This window comes from Phialemonium atrogriseum, assembly GCF_030411735.1.
Source record: "Phialemonium atrogriseum strain 8032-3 unplaced genomic scaffold QBC33scaffold_26, whole genome shotgun sequence".
Lineage (NCBI taxonomy): Eukaryota > Fungi > Ascomycota > Sordariomycetes > Cephalothecales > Cephalothecaceae > Phialemonium > Phialemonium atrogriseum.
Window position 1 is genome coordinate 112,436 of NW_026848163.1, and position 17,507 is coordinate 129,942.

The 17,507-nt window shown below is 55.3% G+C and overlaps 6 protein-coding genes across 6 annotated transcripts; 1 reads left to right on the top strand and 5 right to left on the bottom strand.

Moving 5' to 3' along the window:
* Window positions 1–250: 250 nt before the first annotated feature.
* On the bottom strand, window positions 251–2,357 carry QBC33DRAFT_580571 (uncharacterized protein; the record flags this gene model as incomplete). The annotated part of the gene is made up of 4 exons (XM_060431209.1): window positions 251–837; window positions 908–1,290; window positions 1,527–1,783; window positions 2,328–2,357. 4 exons carry the CDS (start codon window positions 2,355–2,357, stop codon window positions 251–253), a joined length of 1,257 nt encoding a protein of 418 aa, XP_060280280.1.
* A 1,220-nt stretch (window positions 2,358–3,577) lies between these two features.
* Window positions 3,578–6,986, top strand: QBC33DRAFT_595872 (fibronectin-binding protein A N-terminus-domain-containing protein; the record flags this gene model as incomplete). Its single annotated transcript, XM_060431852.1, has 2 exons — window positions 3,578–3,701; window positions 3,762–6,986. The coding sequence occupies exons 1-2, from the start codon at window positions 3,669–3,671 to the stop codon at window positions 6,984–6,986; spliced, it is 3,258 nt and encodes a 1,085-aa protein (XP_060280281.1). The 5' UTR covers window positions 3,578–3,668.
* QBC33DRAFT_205473 (putative fasciclin domain family) lies at window positions 6,936–8,953 on the bottom strand. The gene is made up of 2 exons (XM_060422627.1): window positions 8,601–8,953; window positions 6,936–8,435 (listed from the first exon to the last, which is right to left on the bottom strand). The coding sequence occupies exons 1-2, from the start codon at window positions 8,823–8,825 to the stop codon at window positions 7,125–7,127; spliced, it is 1,536 nt and encodes a 511-aa protein (XP_060280282.1). The 5' UTR covers window positions 8,826–8,953; the 3' UTR covers window positions 6,936–7,124.
* Window positions 8,954–9,694: 741 nt separating this feature from the next.
* Window positions 9,695–11,630, bottom strand: QBC33DRAFT_580573 (Pal1 cell morphology protein-domain-containing protein; the record flags this gene model as incomplete). The annotated part of the gene is made up of 4 exons (XM_060431210.1): window positions 9,695–10,515; window positions 10,566–11,028; window positions 11,122–11,357; window positions 11,603–11,630. 4 exons carry the CDS (start codon window positions 11,628–11,630, stop codon window positions 9,695–9,697), a joined length of 1,548 nt encoding a protein of 515 aa, XP_060280283.1.
* Window positions 11,631–13,375: 1,745 nt separating this feature from the next.
* Window positions 13,376–14,959, bottom strand: QBC33DRAFT_547944 (NAD(P)-binding protein). The gene is made up of 3 exons (XM_060428788.1): window positions 14,483–14,959; window positions 14,026–14,404; window positions 13,376–13,931 (listed from the first exon to the last, which is right to left on the bottom strand). Exons 1-3 carry the CDS (start codon window positions 14,711–14,713, stop codon window positions 13,768–13,770), a joined length of 774 nt encoding a protein of 257 aa, XP_060280284.1. The 5' UTR covers window positions 14,714–14,959; the 3' UTR covers window positions 13,376–13,767.
* Window positions 14,960–15,257: 298 nt separating this feature from the next.
* On the bottom strand, window positions 15,258–16,614 carry QBC33DRAFT_547946 (uncharacterized protein). Its single transcript, XM_060428789.1, has 2 exons — window positions 16,383–16,614; window positions 15,258–16,285 (listed from the first exon to the last, which is right to left on the bottom strand). Exons 1-2 carry the CDS (start codon window positions 16,426–16,428, stop codon window positions 15,705–15,707), a joined length of 627 nt encoding a protein of 208 aa, XP_060280285.1. The 5' UTR covers window positions 16,429–16,614; the 3' UTR covers window positions 15,258–15,704.
* Window positions 16,615–17,507: the final 893 nt, after the last annotated feature.

Consider the following 17,507-nt stretch of genomic DNA (forward strand, 5'->3'; position numbering starts at 1 on the left):
TACATGGGGCGACTAACTATTCTAACCCTCCACATGACACCCCTTCATTTCCCTCCAAAACCAAACCATCGCCCTGTGCTGAATATTGTCCAATCTTCCAAAAAGCAGCAACCCTAGAACACAGGAACCCGGATGTGCAGAACATGATCTGCGTCTATGCAAAGCAATGTGTGCACTGGCTGACGATAACTAGACGACGGCGTTACAGCAGCCAACCAGGCATCATCATCGTGAAGTTACAAGGCTGCATTTACAGACGAGAGCCGTGCACAACCTTGAGGTCGACAGCGAGCTCACGGCCCCGGTCGCTGACGACCAGGACACGGATGCTGCCACGGCCCGACTCGAAAGAGCTCTGGAGACGGTTCCAGAGGTTAGACTGCTCGAGGACGGGGAGGTTCTGCTTGACGTCGCCCGTCTCGGTCATGGCCACAATGCTGCCATCCTGGATGTCGAGGACGCGGTACTGCTTCAAGATGGGGCCGAGCATGGTCTGGACGACGACGCTGGGAGCCGGGTGGGAGATGGAAGACGACTCCTCATGGAGCTGCTTGGTGAAGAGGTCGACACCGAGGTAGCGGTGCTGACCGGTGGCAGCCGAGGTGGAGATGCGGATGACCTGGCAGGGGCGGCCCTGCAGGATGAGGATGTCACCCAGGCGGATGTGGTGGCAGGGAATGGTGACGGTGCTGGGGCCAAGGTTGTCAGCGCCGCGGCTGCGCGAGCTGGACCTGGACTCCCGGATCTCGGTCACGTCAACATGGTGGTCGCGACCTTCAGGATGAAGAATTCGGTCAGCCAACTTGTGCACGCCGTGACGGAGCGAGTGGTATTGGCCTGAGGTTCATGAGCGGCTGGCTCTATATACACACACACACACACACGCAAGGGGAATCATGTCACTTACCGTCGTCGTCGTGGTAACCCATTCTGGACTTGGAGTAGCGCGGAGCGTCAACGGTGGTTTCGTCTACGAGAGTTGTTGCGTTGCTGCGGTGGACAGGACGGTGGTGGGGCGGGTCGACAGTAGTCTCGTCGACACGGGAGCTTTGCTGGTAACGGGGATAGTAGTGTGGTGCGTCGACGGTTGTCTCACCAACACGACTAGACTGCTTGTGGCCGGAGTGGTAGCTTGGGGCGTCGACGGTGGTTCCTGTTACGCGAACCTCCTCACGATAGTTGGGCTGGAAGCGAGCTCGGTATTCACTCTCAGCAACGTCGATGGGGCTGCGATAGTCCTGACGGGGCCTTTCGATGTCGATATGGGTCTCGGTATAAGTGGTGTGAGGTCTGGAGGAAGGTGACTTGTTAGCTGAAGGTCTGTGGGAAAGGCTGTCTTGTTTATCATTCACCGCCCCTTGACCAACAAGGAGTAGCGAGATGGGACGTGGCCCACTCGGAACTAGCCAAGCGGAACCCTTCCCCGTTCTAGGTCTACCGGGGCAGGGGGAGGGAATGGGGGTTCCCGGCCAACGGAGTAGAAGAGACAGTTGGAACGGAGAAGACAAATATGAGCTCTCTCTTACCTGCGGACACCGGGACGGCGGTAATGATCCTCTTCACGAGTGATGTGGACCTCTTCTTCGCTGTAGCGACCTCCGTTGGGAGGAAGATCTGCCTGAGCTTGGTAAGAAGAGTATTGACCCTCCCGTCCGGCCTGGTTGGGGAGTTTGATCTCTAGCTCTTCGTGGGTTTGGGTTGTTTCTGTCTCCGCTTCCCGGTAGGATGATGGGAAGATGCTGAACGGGACAGGGACTCGGGCTTCAAAGTCCAGATTGGCGACCTTTCACGGCGCGAGAGGGGTCTTCTCCTCGACCTTCCGATAAACGAAAGGAAGACAAGAAGAATCCTCTTGCTTCACAAGAAGTCGAAAGGAAAGAAGAGATGGAAGACGATTGACACGTCTTCTTGGACTCGGCTTTCGATCGAATTCCTTTTCTGGCTGGCAAGATTTGTGGTTGGATGTGAGTGGAGGGAAGAGATGATGAGCTGGGAGGAGAAGAGCAGAAATAGTAGGAGCAGCGGAAGGGGGGAAGCGCGCAGCTGCAAGAGCAAAGCCTCGTTCAAATAGCTGGTGGGTGCTGTTGCTGGGCTTGTTGTCCAATGGGCGCTGCCGCGGGCGCTTTCTGTTGACATTGGGTGGAGCAAGATCTTCCAGCTTTGTTTATTGTGCATTAAAGGGGTTTAGCGGGCCCACGCCAGCCTCCTGCTGGGGCCTTCCCTGTCACATTTTGCTGCTCATCCCCAGCGCGATGCTCCACGATCCATCACAACTTCGCAGATGTTCAATTCCTCTTTGCGAATGGAGAGATTGCGCAATTAGGCACGTAGGGAGTTATTAGAGTTTGCAGTTTCATTTTATGCTTAGATTTTAGTTTGGTTTGGTCTCATAGTTGGAATGGAAGATTCAGTTGGGTTTCTGTCCGTCAGGCTAGAAGTCAGCAGTGTGCCAGTGCCTCGGACAAGCCCGGTAATCCCAACCCAGACACAAGGATCCTAGTTCATGTCCCTGAAGCTGAAGTGCTCCATTCAGCGGCGTCCTTCAGCGCCACTGTCCGGCTCTCGTGTTGAAGCAGCGCGCTTGGCCAGTGACAACCTTGAATCCGAGACATGGGGATGCACAAATCCGCGCTGTACCATCAGGTACGTACACATGACAAGTTAACATTAATGAGCCGAGGTGGCTGGATGCTGGTGGCCAGACCAGTCCTGCGCGAACCAGCCAGTCAATTGGCCATCTCATCACATAATACAGATCTCTCCAGCCTCTCCGGTGGTCGACGTGTTCGTGGAAGGCAGCCATTGGGCACGATCTGATCCATACTATGCAAGTCCAATTGGAGTTGCCCCAGCCACTGCTGTTGCGTGGGATTGATATACGGATACAGAACGGTTGGAGACTGCTTGCTAAGACTTCGTTCCACATCGCAGGGTCTAGCCGCGGGAGCCATAGACATGTCCGTCTCTTTCTTTTTCGCTTGGCCTGGCCCTCCAATTTCATTTGGAGCGTGACTCGTTGCCATGACGACGCGGGTCACTAGTCGCAATTAGCCCCTGAGCTATCGAGGCAGCTACGTAATCGGAAATGCTGAACCCCGGGAAACCCGTCCTCCCATTGGCATGGTGTTTTGTCCTTTGTTCCATCACATGCTAGCTTGGAAGTATGGGGTTTTCAATGCATACAAATACGCATAAACGCGAAACGGATGCACATCCACGTGTTGCACCGTCTCGCGGAATGGAAGCACTTTGCTCAGATCATGCAAAAGCTGCCTCCAGCATTCTTAAGGGGCCAGAGAAGATTCCGACAATATGTAAGGCTGACTAGAAACAGCCTTGCGCAATTTCATGGTTTTTCAGTTTTACAATCCCGTCCGGGGCTGCAGTCCCTGTCGGCTGGCATTTCTTACCAGCTCAGATCGATTTGAGTACGGCGGGACGTGGTTGTATCATGAAGCTGCCAGAAGGCTGACGTAATAGCACTAGGGTGATCAAGAAACCCCACCACACCATGAGCGCCTAACTTCATACAAGGCGGGGGTCAAATCTGTCAAGCCTCGTCAAAGTTGCTTAGGTTGTCGACGATTGAAGATTGAATATTGAAGATCGGCCAACAAGCCTCTGACCGGAATCTACGCCGTTGCGCTTTCCTAGCCTTTGTAGCCAACATGAAGCAGAGGTTCTCTTCCTTGGATGTCAAGGTTGGTTCCGCCTGCCGCGATTCGCATTCGTGACATATCAAGCTAATATAGATGCTCCAGGTAATCGCCCATGAGCTATCCCAATCGTTGGTTACGCTGCGTCTTTCCAATGTCTATGATCTTAGCTCCAAGATCCTTCTTCTCAAGTTCGCCAAGCCGGACAACAAGAAGCAGCTCCTCATAGACTCGGGTTTCCGATGCCACCTTACCGAATTCGCCCGAACCACTGCTGCCGCCCCGAGCCCCTTTGTTGCGCGCCTGCGAAAGTTCCTCAAGACCAGAAGAGTCACCAGCGTCGCTCAGATCGGTACCGACCGTATCATCGAGTTCCAGTTCGGCGATGGCCAATACCGGCTGTATCTCGAGTTCTTTGCCAGCGGGAATATCATCCTAACGGATAGCAAGCTCGTTATACTGGCGCTGTTGCGGAATGTCCCAGAAGGAGAGGGGCAAGAGCCCCAGAGGGCTGGTTCGACGTACACTCTGGAGAATAGGCTGAACTTTGCTGGCATTCCGCCATTGACAAAGGGGAGGTTGAGGGATGCCCTCAAGACCACAGTCGAGAAGGCCGCGGCGGCGCCTCAACCTGCCGGCAAGCCCACCAAGAGGAAGGGCGAGGATCTCAGAAGAGGTCTTGCGACTACCATAACGGAGTTGCCGCCAATGCTAGTCGATCACGCGTTCAGGCTTACGGACTTCGATCCCACTACGAAGCCCACCCAAATCCTGGAGAGTGAGACCCTACTCGACGCTCTGTTCCAGTCGTTAGAGAAGGCTAGAAGTATAGTCGAGGCTATTACCAGTTCCCCGACTACCAAAGGCTATATCATTGCGAAGTCAAAACCGAATGCTGCAGCATCGCTGGCGTCGGGGGACACATCTGGAGATAGGCCGCCCGACTTGTTGCTCTACGAAGACTTTCATCCCTTCTTGCCAAATCAATTTGAGAACGACACGGCATACACGATCCTGACATTCGATGGTTTCAACAAGACCGTCGACGAGTTCTTCTCCTCGGTCGAAGGACAAAGGCTGGAGTCCAAACTCAGTGACCGCGAGGCCGCTGCAATGAGGAAATTGGACGCAGCGCGCTCAGATCAGGCAAAGCGCCTAGAAGGCCTCCAAGAAGCTCAGACGCTCAACTTGCGCAAAGCCGCCGCGATAGAAACCAATATCGAACGTGTCGAGGAAGCTATGGATGCCGTCAATGGCCTGCTTCACCAGGGAATGGATTGGGTCGACATTAATAAGCTTGTTGAGCGGGAAAAGAGGATCGGCAATCCGGTTGCCGAGATCATCAAGCTGCCCATGAAACTAGCCGACAACATCATCACTTTAGTCATAGGGGAGGAAGAAGAGGACGATCAGGAAGACGATTTCGACTACGAGACGGATTCCTCAGAGGCCGAAAGCACCTATGCCGCCACGGACACGGTTAAACAGGATCCAGTGGTGAAGCGCCTCGAGGTAGACATCAACCTTACCCTGACACCATGGAGCAACGCCAGGGAGTACTACGATGAAAAGCGGACTGCTGCCTCGAAGGAGCAGAAAACGCTCCAACAGTCCACAGTTGCACTGAAAAATGCCGAGAAGAAGATCACCCAAGATCTCAAAAAGGGTTTGAAACAAGAGAAGGCAATTCTTCAACCTATCCGACGGCAGATGTGGTTTGAGAAGTTCACCTGGTTCATCTCTTCGGACGGCTACCTGGTCCTCGGTGGCCGAGATGCTCAGCAGAATGAGATACTTTATAAGCGTTACCTTCGGCGAGGAGATATATATGTCCATGCCGACCTTCACGGCGCCTCGAGTGTCATCATCAAGAACAACCCAAAAACCCCAGATGCACCCATCCCCCCGTCGACATTGTCTCAAGCTGGAAATATGTCTGTTTGTTCTTCTAGTGCCTGGGACTCGAAAGCAAGCATGTCCGCCTGGTGGGTCAAGGCCGAACAGGTTTCAAAGTCTGCCCCGACTGGCCAGTTCCTTCCAGCCGGAAGCTTCATGGTTCGTGGGGAGAAGAACTTCCTGCCACCCGCTCCGCTGCTCCTCGGATTTGCCCTTCTGTTCAAGATCAGCGAGGAGAGCAAGGCAAAGCATGTCAAGCACCGGCTCCATGGCGACTACGACCTATCGGCGGCACGTGGATCCGAATCAGAAGGGCGAGGGCAGGCTGATGAGGGCCAGCGACAACCACCAGAGGCCGACTCTGACTCGGGTAGCGAGAGTGGGGATGATGAAGGAGAGGCGCAGCAGCAGCGCTCAAACCCATTACAGCCGACTGCTGCTAAGGAGGATGAGGAAGAGGATGAGGCGGAGGCGGAGGATGAACAGGACGAAAGTGCCGATGAGACTGCGAAATCCCATGAACCCCCTTCCGACAAGCTCGCCAGTCTACAAGTCGCGGATCAGGAGCCCAGACCGACCGTTCCAGAAGTAGATGCCTCGGCAAATGACGAAGGATCCGGCGAGGAACTCTCCTCACCTCGACCCAGTGCCGCAACCCCGTCCAGGGCCGGGACCCCATCCACAACCTCGCAACCCCAAGGCCAAAAGAAAGGCCAACAAAAACGCGGCCAGCGCGGCAAGGCCAAAAAGATGGCCGCCAAGTATAAGGACCAAGACGAGGAGGACCGGGCACTGATGGAGTCCCTCATCGGTACGGCCGCCGGCCGCCAGAGGGCCGAGGCAGAAGCGGCGGCCAAGGCCGCGCGCGAGGCCGAGGCGGCGGCGGCGCACGAGCGGCGGCAGCGGCAGCAGGAGCGGGCCATGAGGGAGACGGCGGAGCACGAGGAGATGCGCCGCGTCATGATGGACGAGGGCGTCGACGTGCTCGACGACGCCGAGGCGGCCGAGGCGACACCGCTGGACGCGTTGGTGGGCACGCCGCTGCCCGGCGACGAGGTCGTGGAGGTCGTGGCCGTGTGTGCGCCATGGGCGGCGCTCGGGAGGTACAAGTACCGGGCCAAGCTGCAGCCCGGCGCGCAGAAGAAGGGGAAGGCGGTCCGCGAGGTGGTGGAGCGGTGGAAGGCCGGCGCGGCGAGGAAGGGCGCCGTCGACGAGACGGCCAGGGACGCGGAGCGCATGTGGCCCCGGGAGGTGGAGCTGATCAAGGCGTTGAGGCCCGAGGAGGCGCTCAACTGCGTGCCCGTGGGGAAGGTGAGGGTCATGATGGCCGGAGGGTCTGGGGGCGGAGGTGGTGGAGGGGGCGGCAAAGGGGGCAAGGGGGGTGGGCAGGTGAAGGGAGGTGGGAGGGGAGGAAGGGGGAGCAAGAAGAAGTAGGTTTGTCTGCTAGCCCGCCGTAGAATTAGACGGTGGGTGGACTGTGGCCTCCAATATCTGTCCATCTAGATAGTATTGCCTGGTGAGAAGCCACAGAGAAAACACCGAATAAAACAGGACGAACAAGTCTAGAGCTTGTCACTGTCCCGAAGCCGTTCTTTGTATCTCCCCAACCCCCCCGGGAAACGCATCCACAACCCTCACCCCACCAACAACATCCACGGCCCCCCACCTCTGCTCCCTACTCCGTCTTCTCGGCCTCCCCGCCCCCGTCCCCTCCCACACCCCAATCTCGTCAAGCAGCACCTCAACCACCCACGCGAACCGCCCCCGCGGGCCACCAGCGCCACCACCACCACCCCCCTCTGTCTCGCCGGATACCGCCATCGCCCGCGCCTCGGCCTCGGCTTCCGCGTCGGCGCGGGTGCGCGGCACGCGCGAGCACAGGATGTGGATGTCGAGCAGCTGTGCGAAGACGAGACCGAAGGAGGGCTTGTTGCTGTTGTTGTTGCTGCGGGACGCGGAGCCCGTGCCCACGCCGCCGCCGCCGCCGCCCCCATATCCGTAGCCGTAACCATGGCCGTAACCGAAGGAGGGTGGTGCCGGGAGTGCGGGCCCCGTGAAGACTGAGCGGAGGGTTGGGTCTAGGGGCTTGGGGCGGGGCCTGAGGCGGTCGTGGTCCGTGGGGGCGGCATCCGGGTTGGCTCTCGTGGTGGTTGGCGGTTTCCTGTCGGTTGCCGACGGGGGGGGCGAGGTTGAGTTGAGGACCATGACTAGGGGAGCTTCGTGGGCGGGGGAGTGGGTCAGGAAGCGGAGGTGCGACGACAGGAGTTGGAGCGTGGTGTGCGCTGTTGCCTTGTCGCGACGCGTGAAGAGCGCCGTCATGAGGGAGGACATGTGGGTGATTAGGATTATGTCGGGCATTGGCCTTTTGCGAGCACGTGTTGTTGTGCTGCTGGTGTGGATAAGATCACTTGGTTTTGGGGAGACGTGAGGAGGTACGGCGGCCTCCGGGGAATTGGTCCCTGACTGAGGGGCCGAGAGTTCATCTTCCTCCTCGCTATCTTGTATCACCTTGTCGTTCCGATCGTCGTGAGGTGGAGGTTCTGGGCTAGAACCTGGGGCTTGGATCTGACCCGTAAAAGTTTCCTCTCCCGCTTCAGGGGTCGACTCCGTCTCAGGGTGTGGATCGAGCTCGCCAAGGACTTCCCATAAGCCTTCGAAATCGAAGATCCTTGATATCGAGACGCGCTCTAGTACAGGCCGGATGCGGCTATTAGGATCGGGTGTTTCTTTCTGAACAGACTCAAGCTGCCCCTTGATGACATCCCGAAGAGTTGGGAGGAGGGCACTGGCAGAGAGCGTGGTGACGATAACTGCCCTAGGTTCTGTAGATGAGTCTTGACCCTCAGCACTTGCCAAGAGCCGAGCTATACTCTGCAGCCCTATCTGAGTGGCGGTCAGTCATGTTGTAGCCACCATGTTATGACGGCAATATTATTCTGAAAGAGTCGAGTCACTCGTTCCACGCCCTCGGGGAAGAAGTGGCATGGCTCACCCCCCCCCCCCCCCCCCCGGTACGGCTTCTAGTGCTTATATGGCAAACGAACTCACCAAAAGTCCAATCTCCTCATCCTCTGCACTGATACCGACGATGCAGCCCCTTTCGAAGCCGCCGAGTAATGTGCTATCATCGAGCTCCTTGCATCCGGTCAAGATGTTGCCCATCTGCTTCAGGCCATCCCGGCGCGCAATTTCCCGATCCAAGAGTACCGACCCCGGTATCGGGTCCAAAATGAAATGCGAGCTTTCCTGCGAGCCAGGGGCCTCATTTTCCATGATTTGATGTTCTTAGGGGGAGGGTAATGATGTTACGCATCTGTTATCGATGAGGGATGAGGAACGAAAACGGGACTGGTGCTTGGCTAAGGCTACTCATGATTTCGGAAGGCGATACTCATATTCGATGGCATAACGTGGCCATTGAGCATCTCAGGGTTCCTCTTGCTGTCAAGCAGCTCAGCCTTTTAGTTTCCTATGCAACCTCTATAACTAGGTAGGGTAATGTCTGAGATGGGTATCACACGTACAGTCACATGACCCATTTATTGCTGCGAAGGAATGCAGGCTTGGGAAGATGGGTACTAATTATACTTTCAAATGCCCGGTTCCCAGCGAATGGATTGACACAAACCAGCTTCTGTCGTTATCATTCTTCATTCAATCTCTACAGGCCTTGCCTAAAACCAAAGACTCATAGGGTGCCCTTGTGTTTCCTTCGCGTTATCCCTTCAGCCAACTTATGGCTGCGACTCTTCAAGTCATTGACCAGCATGATTGCCACTTCCCCTTGTCCCCCTCAGCCAGCAAGATTAATAAAAACGAATACTTGTTATCCTCCCATTTGTATGGGTTGGAAAAGTTCAAAAGAAAAAGAAATGAGAGATATTCCATGTCTCAGTAGCGCCGCCATGGGCGCGACGATTCTTGCAGCCATGCCAACTTGCAGCCACAGCAATGCCCAGTAGCCATACTCCGAATGCCCCGGACATGGATGATTCAAGAGTATCAGGGCGAGGATTTGAAGGATATATTGTCGAGAGCGTGGTGAGAGTGTCAAACTCTGGCATACCACGGTGCTACCACGCGAGTTCCTCTTCAATCCAACCTAGCCGGCGCAGCCTCATCTGCAGAGGCAGGCGTGCTCTCTAGGCCGCCTGACCGGGAGGTGCAGGCGGTGCCGTATCGGGAAGAGGGGGGCGTGTTCGCCGACCGCCCTTCAAGCTCTTCACGCGAGCCAAGAGCCCACTACCCTGCTTCGATTGGCCGTCATCCGGGCTCATGGCCGCATCAGTCGTGGCTCTGCGCTCGAGCCCGGAGCCGCGCCTCGGACTAAGCGGTTCCCCGTTGCTGTCCAACTTCCGCAACGAGAGACTCTCCTCGCCCCTCTTGCCAGTCTCATACTCCTGGAAAAATGGGTTCTGCTCAGAGGTGCTATATGACGTCTGCCCGTTGGCATCACTCGGCGATCGCCGGCGAGCATATACACCCTCGGGATTGGTCATTCTCCCAGAGCTCTGATACTCGCGCGGCCCACGGTTGATGCTTCGGATACGCTGGGCAAGCGACTTCTTCCGCTGCAGGCCACTATCGATACCCGCTGCCCGTTCCTCCTCCCGGCGCTGGATTGCGGTACGAGCCGCCGGCGTACCCTCCAAGAAGGTAGATGTGCCTAAGCCGAGAGTTTCGTCACCGTGTAGGATCATGCCGCGGCTGGTGGGATCGAACACTGGCAACTCGGACTTGGAACGGTCGGGCCCTTCCTTTGCGCCGGTCGCGTAGTCCTTGAATGCTTCATCATCGGCATTCCCCATGAAAGTGGCATGATCCGGTCGAGTATTCAATGGGCCAGAGCCACCGATGACATTGTTCAGCGAGTCCTTGGGGAAGGCTTGCATGGGAGCACGACGACTACCGTGGCGATTGCGATGCGGGTTCAGGGCGTCAAACGGACCGTCATGGTGGAATACTGGCAGCGAGTCAGAAAACAATACGAGGCCGAGAGAAGGTGATACGTACGACCAGTGCCGAAAATGCTCGTGGCATCAAGTTGGTCAATAATGTCCAGCTTTCTGTTCATAGGCTTCTTGTCCTTCATCTCGCGGCGTCTCCGCTCTCGCTCACGACGCCTTGCCTCGCGCTCCTTCTTCTCTTCCTCTGTGAGTGGCAATTTATCAGCATCCATAACGGATGAGTCAGAGTTGCGGCGTGGTCGCCGTTCCGCTCGTCGGTGAGGCGATCTGGAGGCATCGTGAGGCCCGGGCCCATTTCCAGGCGGTCTCCGGGCTCTGAGAGCCTCTTCTTGCGATCGAGTTGGACGATGATTAAGGGGTGGCACTCTGCTCGAGCCGGGCGGAATGTTTTCTCGGCCTGGCGCCGCTTGCCTCTTCATCGATCCCATTCTGGCTCCGTCTAGCCTAGGCGGGCCAAGCCGGTCGGGTTGGTTGGCTGTGGAGGACTTGTCTTCAATGGTCAGGGTATCCTATTACGACAACGGGTGTCAGTTCTGAAGTGTGATGCGTGGGGGACACATTTGGGGGCCATCACACGGGGTAAACGGAGGGAGGCAACGTACAAACAAATCCTCTGCCGTCATCCTCTTACTATCGGCCGCGGCCGATGTTTTGTCAGACATTGCTAGATTCTGTAGGCTCCGGTCTGCTGCTGGATCGAGGAACGGGTTTCGTGAGACAGGTCGAGGAGGAGGGTCGTCAAATGGCGATACTGGGCTTTGGAGACTGGGGGAGACGGCACGATTGCGAAATGGGTTGTTCGATGAAAGATTGAGACTCAATCCGCCGGATTGTTGGTCTATGGGCGCGCCAAGGCAGAAAGTCAGTCAACGGATCGCAACCTGTTCGCCGGCGGCCCCTTGCATGCGAAGTGACGACGATGATAGGGATATGAAACAGCAATCTCAACAGGCTCGCCGACAAAAGTGGATCGGATGCCAGTCGCCAGATGATGAGAGACGGGAAAAACTTGGAAGTGGAGGGCTGCGTCTGGTTGATTGGGAGGGGTATGGGTAGATAATCAAATCGTCATCAAGCACTTACCCATCTGCTCTGGTTGGATGGCTGCCATGTTGGGTAGGAGGAATTTAAGAAAAGGCTATGCGAGTCTGCGCGTCTTCCTCTTCCTCTTCTTGCTCGCGACTACAAACTAGGAGTAGAGAACGAGGGAATGTCTTTCGCCAGGGCCAGGCCTAGCGCAACTGCGTTAGGTTGCCGGCTAAATGAGGTGGATCTTGAACACTGGAGGACACGCAATAGTGGGGATCGTAATGTCCTAAGTGTATGTATTCGGAGAAGAAGACCGCGGCGGCCAAGGCAGAAGAGGAGCGTCGTGGTGGCCCTGTGGGAGGACTGGTAACCCGGCGCTGTTGTGGTGGGTGTATCAAGAACCCTTGCCAAGCCCTTGGGGTCTCGTTGTGGGGACCGACAAGCTAGGAGGAGTTCAAAACGTGCTATGAAGGGTTTCGTTTGATGCAGTACCAAGCCGGCAAGTGCAAGGTGGTGACTGGTGAGGGTCGAGCGGGAGGTCGAATGGTTTGAGAATTGAGATTCGTCGACAGGCCAGATGGGCGGGTCTATTTCTTATCCACTGCGCCGGGGGGGCTTGAATGTGAGGTCGCTAGGCGGCGACGTGTTGAGCCCCTGAATAAGAGCCAGGAATGTGTCGGCTACTTGCGCTAGAGGGAGGTGACGTTCTTCACGTAATCTTGGTGGCACCACAAGTCCTCACCTGACCATAATGGTGGGCGATTTGGTGTTGGTGAATGCCCCAACGACGGTCGAAGAAGGCGGAAAATATTTTGAATCCGGCGGTATCAATCCAGTGATTTCGAGTCTGGTCAGGCCTCACTCAGGTCGTGTGACTTTGTGTATCCTATTGTGTATCCTATTGTGTATCCGTGGTCTGGGTCGGAGTGATATTGACGTCTTAATTCTTTTTCGTCCGTTGAGGGCTTTGAGACATTGGACGGGTCCCCAATTTGTGCCTGGCCTCAGCTTCCAGGGAAGATATGGATGTATTAGGTAAGGTATGTACGCAGTCGTTCAGTTGCCAAAAAGGCACGGTGGCTTTGTCGATCGCAGAGATCAGCAAAGTCGACTCTTTCTGTTCAAAATTCGAATTCCAGGAAAGAAATATTGATGTTCTTTCAAGAAAAGGAAACGAAGGCGAATTGCTCTCGACGTTTTACCAGATCTAACATGTTAGTTTCTCGCTGGACTAAAGTACATGGGCAAGTCGCCTGAGTCGGCTCAGTGGACCTTGGGCCGACCGATGCCCCTTCCGTGGTTGCACCTTACTACTTCGGTCGACTCCGCAATATGCAGTGGGCCAGTGCCGCCAGTGCAAGTCGTCTGCTCCTACCCTTAGATGTCCTCCTGTTATGAGTATATCGTCTCAATTTAGAGTACACCATCCAGCTCGATGAAATAATAGGTATCCCTATCTAGGTACAGTGAGTACTTCGTTTGGAACTCGGCGAGGCAAGTCGGTACCGACCCGCCATATACCACATAGTAGGTAGCTGGCTCCGTTCATAGCCCGTGTCCCTGACCGGTTCGCTATGCAGTTGTATCCCTGCATGTACTTAGTAGACCTCGTGTTCCCTTCCGTGGTTGATACCTCAATCCGAGAACCAAAACTTCGAATTGCCAAGCGATGATCTAGGAGGCGTTACGACCCCGAGACCGGGATCCGACCTCGAAAACGCTCACCGCCATGCCTACCGTATTCCCTCCCAAGATGATCTGCAGGAACGATGCAGCGATGCGAGCAGCAAGAGATCAAGTAAATTTATAGATGCATACACATCTTCTCTCTACAGCTCTGGGCGGTTTCAATCATCTCAGAACCTTTCTCATATTCACATCTAAGGACTGAGCAGGGATGCGGACACGGATTGTAGAATTGACGGTACCTACAGCGAAGGGTGTTACCGAGAACCAGGGATTGTCCTGTGGCTACCTGGTCGTGCTTATCTTAACAGGAGCTACCCCCCCAAACGGCAGAGGAATTTGTGGGGTGCATAGGTACCTATCGTTGGATTCGGATTATTCTCACCAGGCAGGCACTTTGCCATCACCTATTTTTGTCTTGCAATATCGAGCTTCAAGCAGGGACCAAATTGGACGCGCCATCCGTTTGATTGATCGAGGAAACAATACCGGCACCGGCACCAGCTTACAGGATGCAACCGGCCACATGTCATTTACCATGGCAGATGAAGTGGTGTAGGAAGCCCCTCACCCAGTACAGCAGAGGCAGTCCCAATGTCTCCTGGGCCACGAGGAGCCCAATACTCGCCAGTCTTGGATATGTCCAGCTTCCCGATCCACTCTATGAGTGACTTTGCCGCCTCTTCTGGAGTAACGGCTAGTGCCAACAAACAAAGGAAGCAGCGTTAGCGTTAAACAAGGCTCATGGGCGCACAGTAACGGACAGGATGGCCGTCGGGGATTTTACTTACCACCGCCGTCGTCCCAAAACTTATCGAAGCCGACACCCTTGGTCATCTCCGTTCGCATGAAACCTGGATGGACAATTGACACAATAACTCCCTTGTCCTTCAGGTCAAGGCTCAGAAGCTTCCCGACCATGTTGAGGGCCGCCTTGCTGGCGTGGTGCGCATAGTTGCCGCCACCTTCGGTCTCATGTCGGAGCGTGATACTTCCGGACTCGGAAGAGATGAGCACAACCTTGGACCCATTTTCCAGCAGGCCGGCTTGGACCAGACGGTGGACGACAAAGACGGGGGCGATGGAGCTTGTGGTATACATCCGGAGCTCCTCGTCCCACTTGGGTCCTTCCTCGAAGTTCTCGGTTCCAAAGTAGCCGGCGCTGATGATCTAGAATGCAACCAACAGCAGGCGTCAGTCAGCGTCGTGGGCTGTCCAGACAGCCGAGAATTGGGGTTTGCTGCGAACCACTGTGTCCAAAGGCTTTGCTCCCCTCAGATGACTCGCGATCGTATCGCCAGCTTGCTGGCTCGTCAGGTCTACCGAGGAAAGCCAGTTGATGCTGTCCGGGAAATCAGGGGACTCGGGGCCTTGGCTGGACCGAGTGGTCCCGTACACAGTCTTCTGGCCTTGTTGGGCGTACTGCTTCGCAAGGGAGGCGCCGAGGCCGCGGGTCGCTCCGACAATGAGGATAGACATGGGCACAGAAATTTCTCAACTAGGTTCTGAATTTGATCTAGGCGATTTCGCTGTTCTGCAGCGAAGCTGTTTTTGCTGCGGTTGCTGCGGGTGGCCTCGTCTATTGCAACAGCCGACTTGGTGGTGATGTCATGGATGAGATGGCGGAATTGTGGGTGTGAATGTTGTTACGGGTTGTTGCATGCCCGTTCTCCGACCTCACACCGGATTCAGTTTCAAGCCCCCAAAAAACTTACTGGGTTATTGTCAAATCGGTATCTTTACCACCCATTCTTCCAGTACGAAGGTGGCCATTTGAGACCAAGGTGATTGATTCGCTTCAACCATCCCGGATTGTCAGCTTCAACCCACCCCTCAATCGACTCTGTGGCGCCTGTCCCATCTCAATTGCACTCAGATGGTTCAATTGCCCCTGCAGGAAGCTGCATGTGCCAAATACCGATGGCACTTCTTGCAAGGAAGATGCCTGATTGACAGGCCAGGGCCAAATGCATGGAATTCTGGTGGAACAATCGGGAACGATCCAATGACAGTCTTTAATGGGAGCATAGGAGCATGGGTTCCCCTTCTCTTGTGACAAACATATCTGCCCGTCGCAGAGAATGGTAGCCTCAAATATGATCTAGGGACCAGTTCCCAGGATATCTTGCCATGTTCACCCCATCTTGATGCCTTCCCGCGCTGCTTCACCGGGGTCTTTTGATTCGAGTCACTGTTCCCACTTCTGAGAGCCAATTTGATTATTTTCATATGCTCCTTACTACCTGGCCTTGCTGGTCAACTTGCATCGACCTGTCCTGAAGCCCCAAGTCTGCTGCCCCATTGAGAGGTGATTGCAGGACTTGCACCTGTTGCTGTCCGGCTTGCAACCTGGAGATATACCTACGACAGGCCAGCGTAGTGATATCCCGACTCCCCTTTGATCCGATTATAGCATTTCTTTTCTCCCTGTTCGAGAAAACCTTGATCCATGCATGTTCTAATCCAAACTTTACCACCTCGGCGTGCTGCCATGCCTCCGTGTAGACGCCCGTGTCCTGCGCGTCTCCCCGCCCTCGCCGCAACCGCCTCCCTCATCTCGCGAGCGGATACAGCGCATCAACCCCGTCAAGAAAGGCATCCAGGCCGTCGATCCCGAGCAGCTCGCACGCCACCCGGGCGCGGGTGCAGCTGCGGACGGGATGCTCGCCCAGCCTGGCCATGCGGTGCGACATCCAGTCCAGGATATACCGCTCGACGAGGGCCTTCTCCTTGCCGCGGCACACGCACTCGGCGCCGTGCCTGAGGTCCAGCGACAGCGGGGCCCGCGACACGGCGTGGACCTCGATCTCGCACCCCCACGGCGTCTTGTTCGATAGGGTCCCGGCCGGGACACCTGCGCTGACGGAGTTCGGCATGGTGTTGGTATGGCGGGTTGGTAGTAATAAGGGCCCCGAGGGGTGGGCGAGCAGAGGGGGGGGGGGGTTAGGTGACGCCCTTTGATGGAAATGAGCTGCAAGGGGCTGGGTGATTCCGTATTCTGGCAGCAGGGTAGGCTGCCTAGGTGTGGTATGCAGATGAGGTAGATTCCACCTAAAACTTGTTGTCGAGGTCAAAGATAGGTACTTGTTGATGCTTTGCCCAAGAACTCAAGCTTCGCCAGAGTCGACAAAGAGTTCTCGTGTCTTACCGGCATGTGGTGGTGAATAAGCAGCCATTCCCTCGTGGAGTTGCATAGCAGCCGTTCATCAGAGAACATGCATCGCTTTCTCTGGGATGCGATGACAAGACGACATGTTTTCTTGCTTCCCAGCTGGGAGAATAGCGTCTGTTCGATCGGCTTTATCGAGGAGCCGTCATCAAAACAGGACCTTGTGAGGCAGGACAACTACAGAACCTTGGTGCTCCCAAATGGAGGGTCAACACATGGCAGGAGTAGATGAACCGTATTCCCTGTCCTGGGCTTAAATGCATGCTGCAGTCCTCCTGCAGCCAACCAAAGTGGTTTCTCCTAGCATTGCATACGTCAGGCAGCTTTAGGGAATGACTTCCGTTCTTCCCCAACCGCTTTCAAATAGAGTTAAAAGAACCAGAACAGGACTATCTGGTGTTGGAATCTAATATGCAGATGCACCTTGAGCTCACTTCACGAGCCAACTCGATGTAGACTCGAGACTCCAAAACCTTACCTCTCCTCTCTGCCATGGGAGGTATCGTCTATACCTTGTCTGGTCCTTCCACCGGGAGGCTTGCTACTTTTGCATGTGAGCTTCAGATTTCACCTCATATATAATTGAGTGTATCACACAGCTAATTGCTACTGTCTGTTTCACAAGCCTGGCTCAAGTAGGTGAGCTTGTGGTGATCCAGCTACCCTGAAAGCCAGGCAACATCATGTAGGTTGCTCCCATCTAGGTGGCACACTTCACAGAGCAGGTCTGGACCATGCACCATCTGCTACTAAACAGAGCAAGAAGAGGTCTATCTCATCTAGCTTCTGACACTTGGCTGGGTCTTGCATCAAGTAGACCCTAGTCATACAAAGATCAGACAGCGACCAATAGGTGATGAATCGGGAGCCAGGGTGACAGGCCCAGTGGCACAGTGTACCGTACTGCCTGGTCAGGAATTGTAGCATCTATATGGATAAGCTGTTTGGCAATCTGTGTTTCGATTTCCAACACAGTCTCATATCTGAGTGCTGGCTGAAACTAAAGTGTCCTGGAACAATCCATGGAGTCTTATCGTCATGTAACTCTAGGCATGTGCTAGAACCTAGGGAATTTCCTTCACATTTTTGCTAGATATCTAAGAT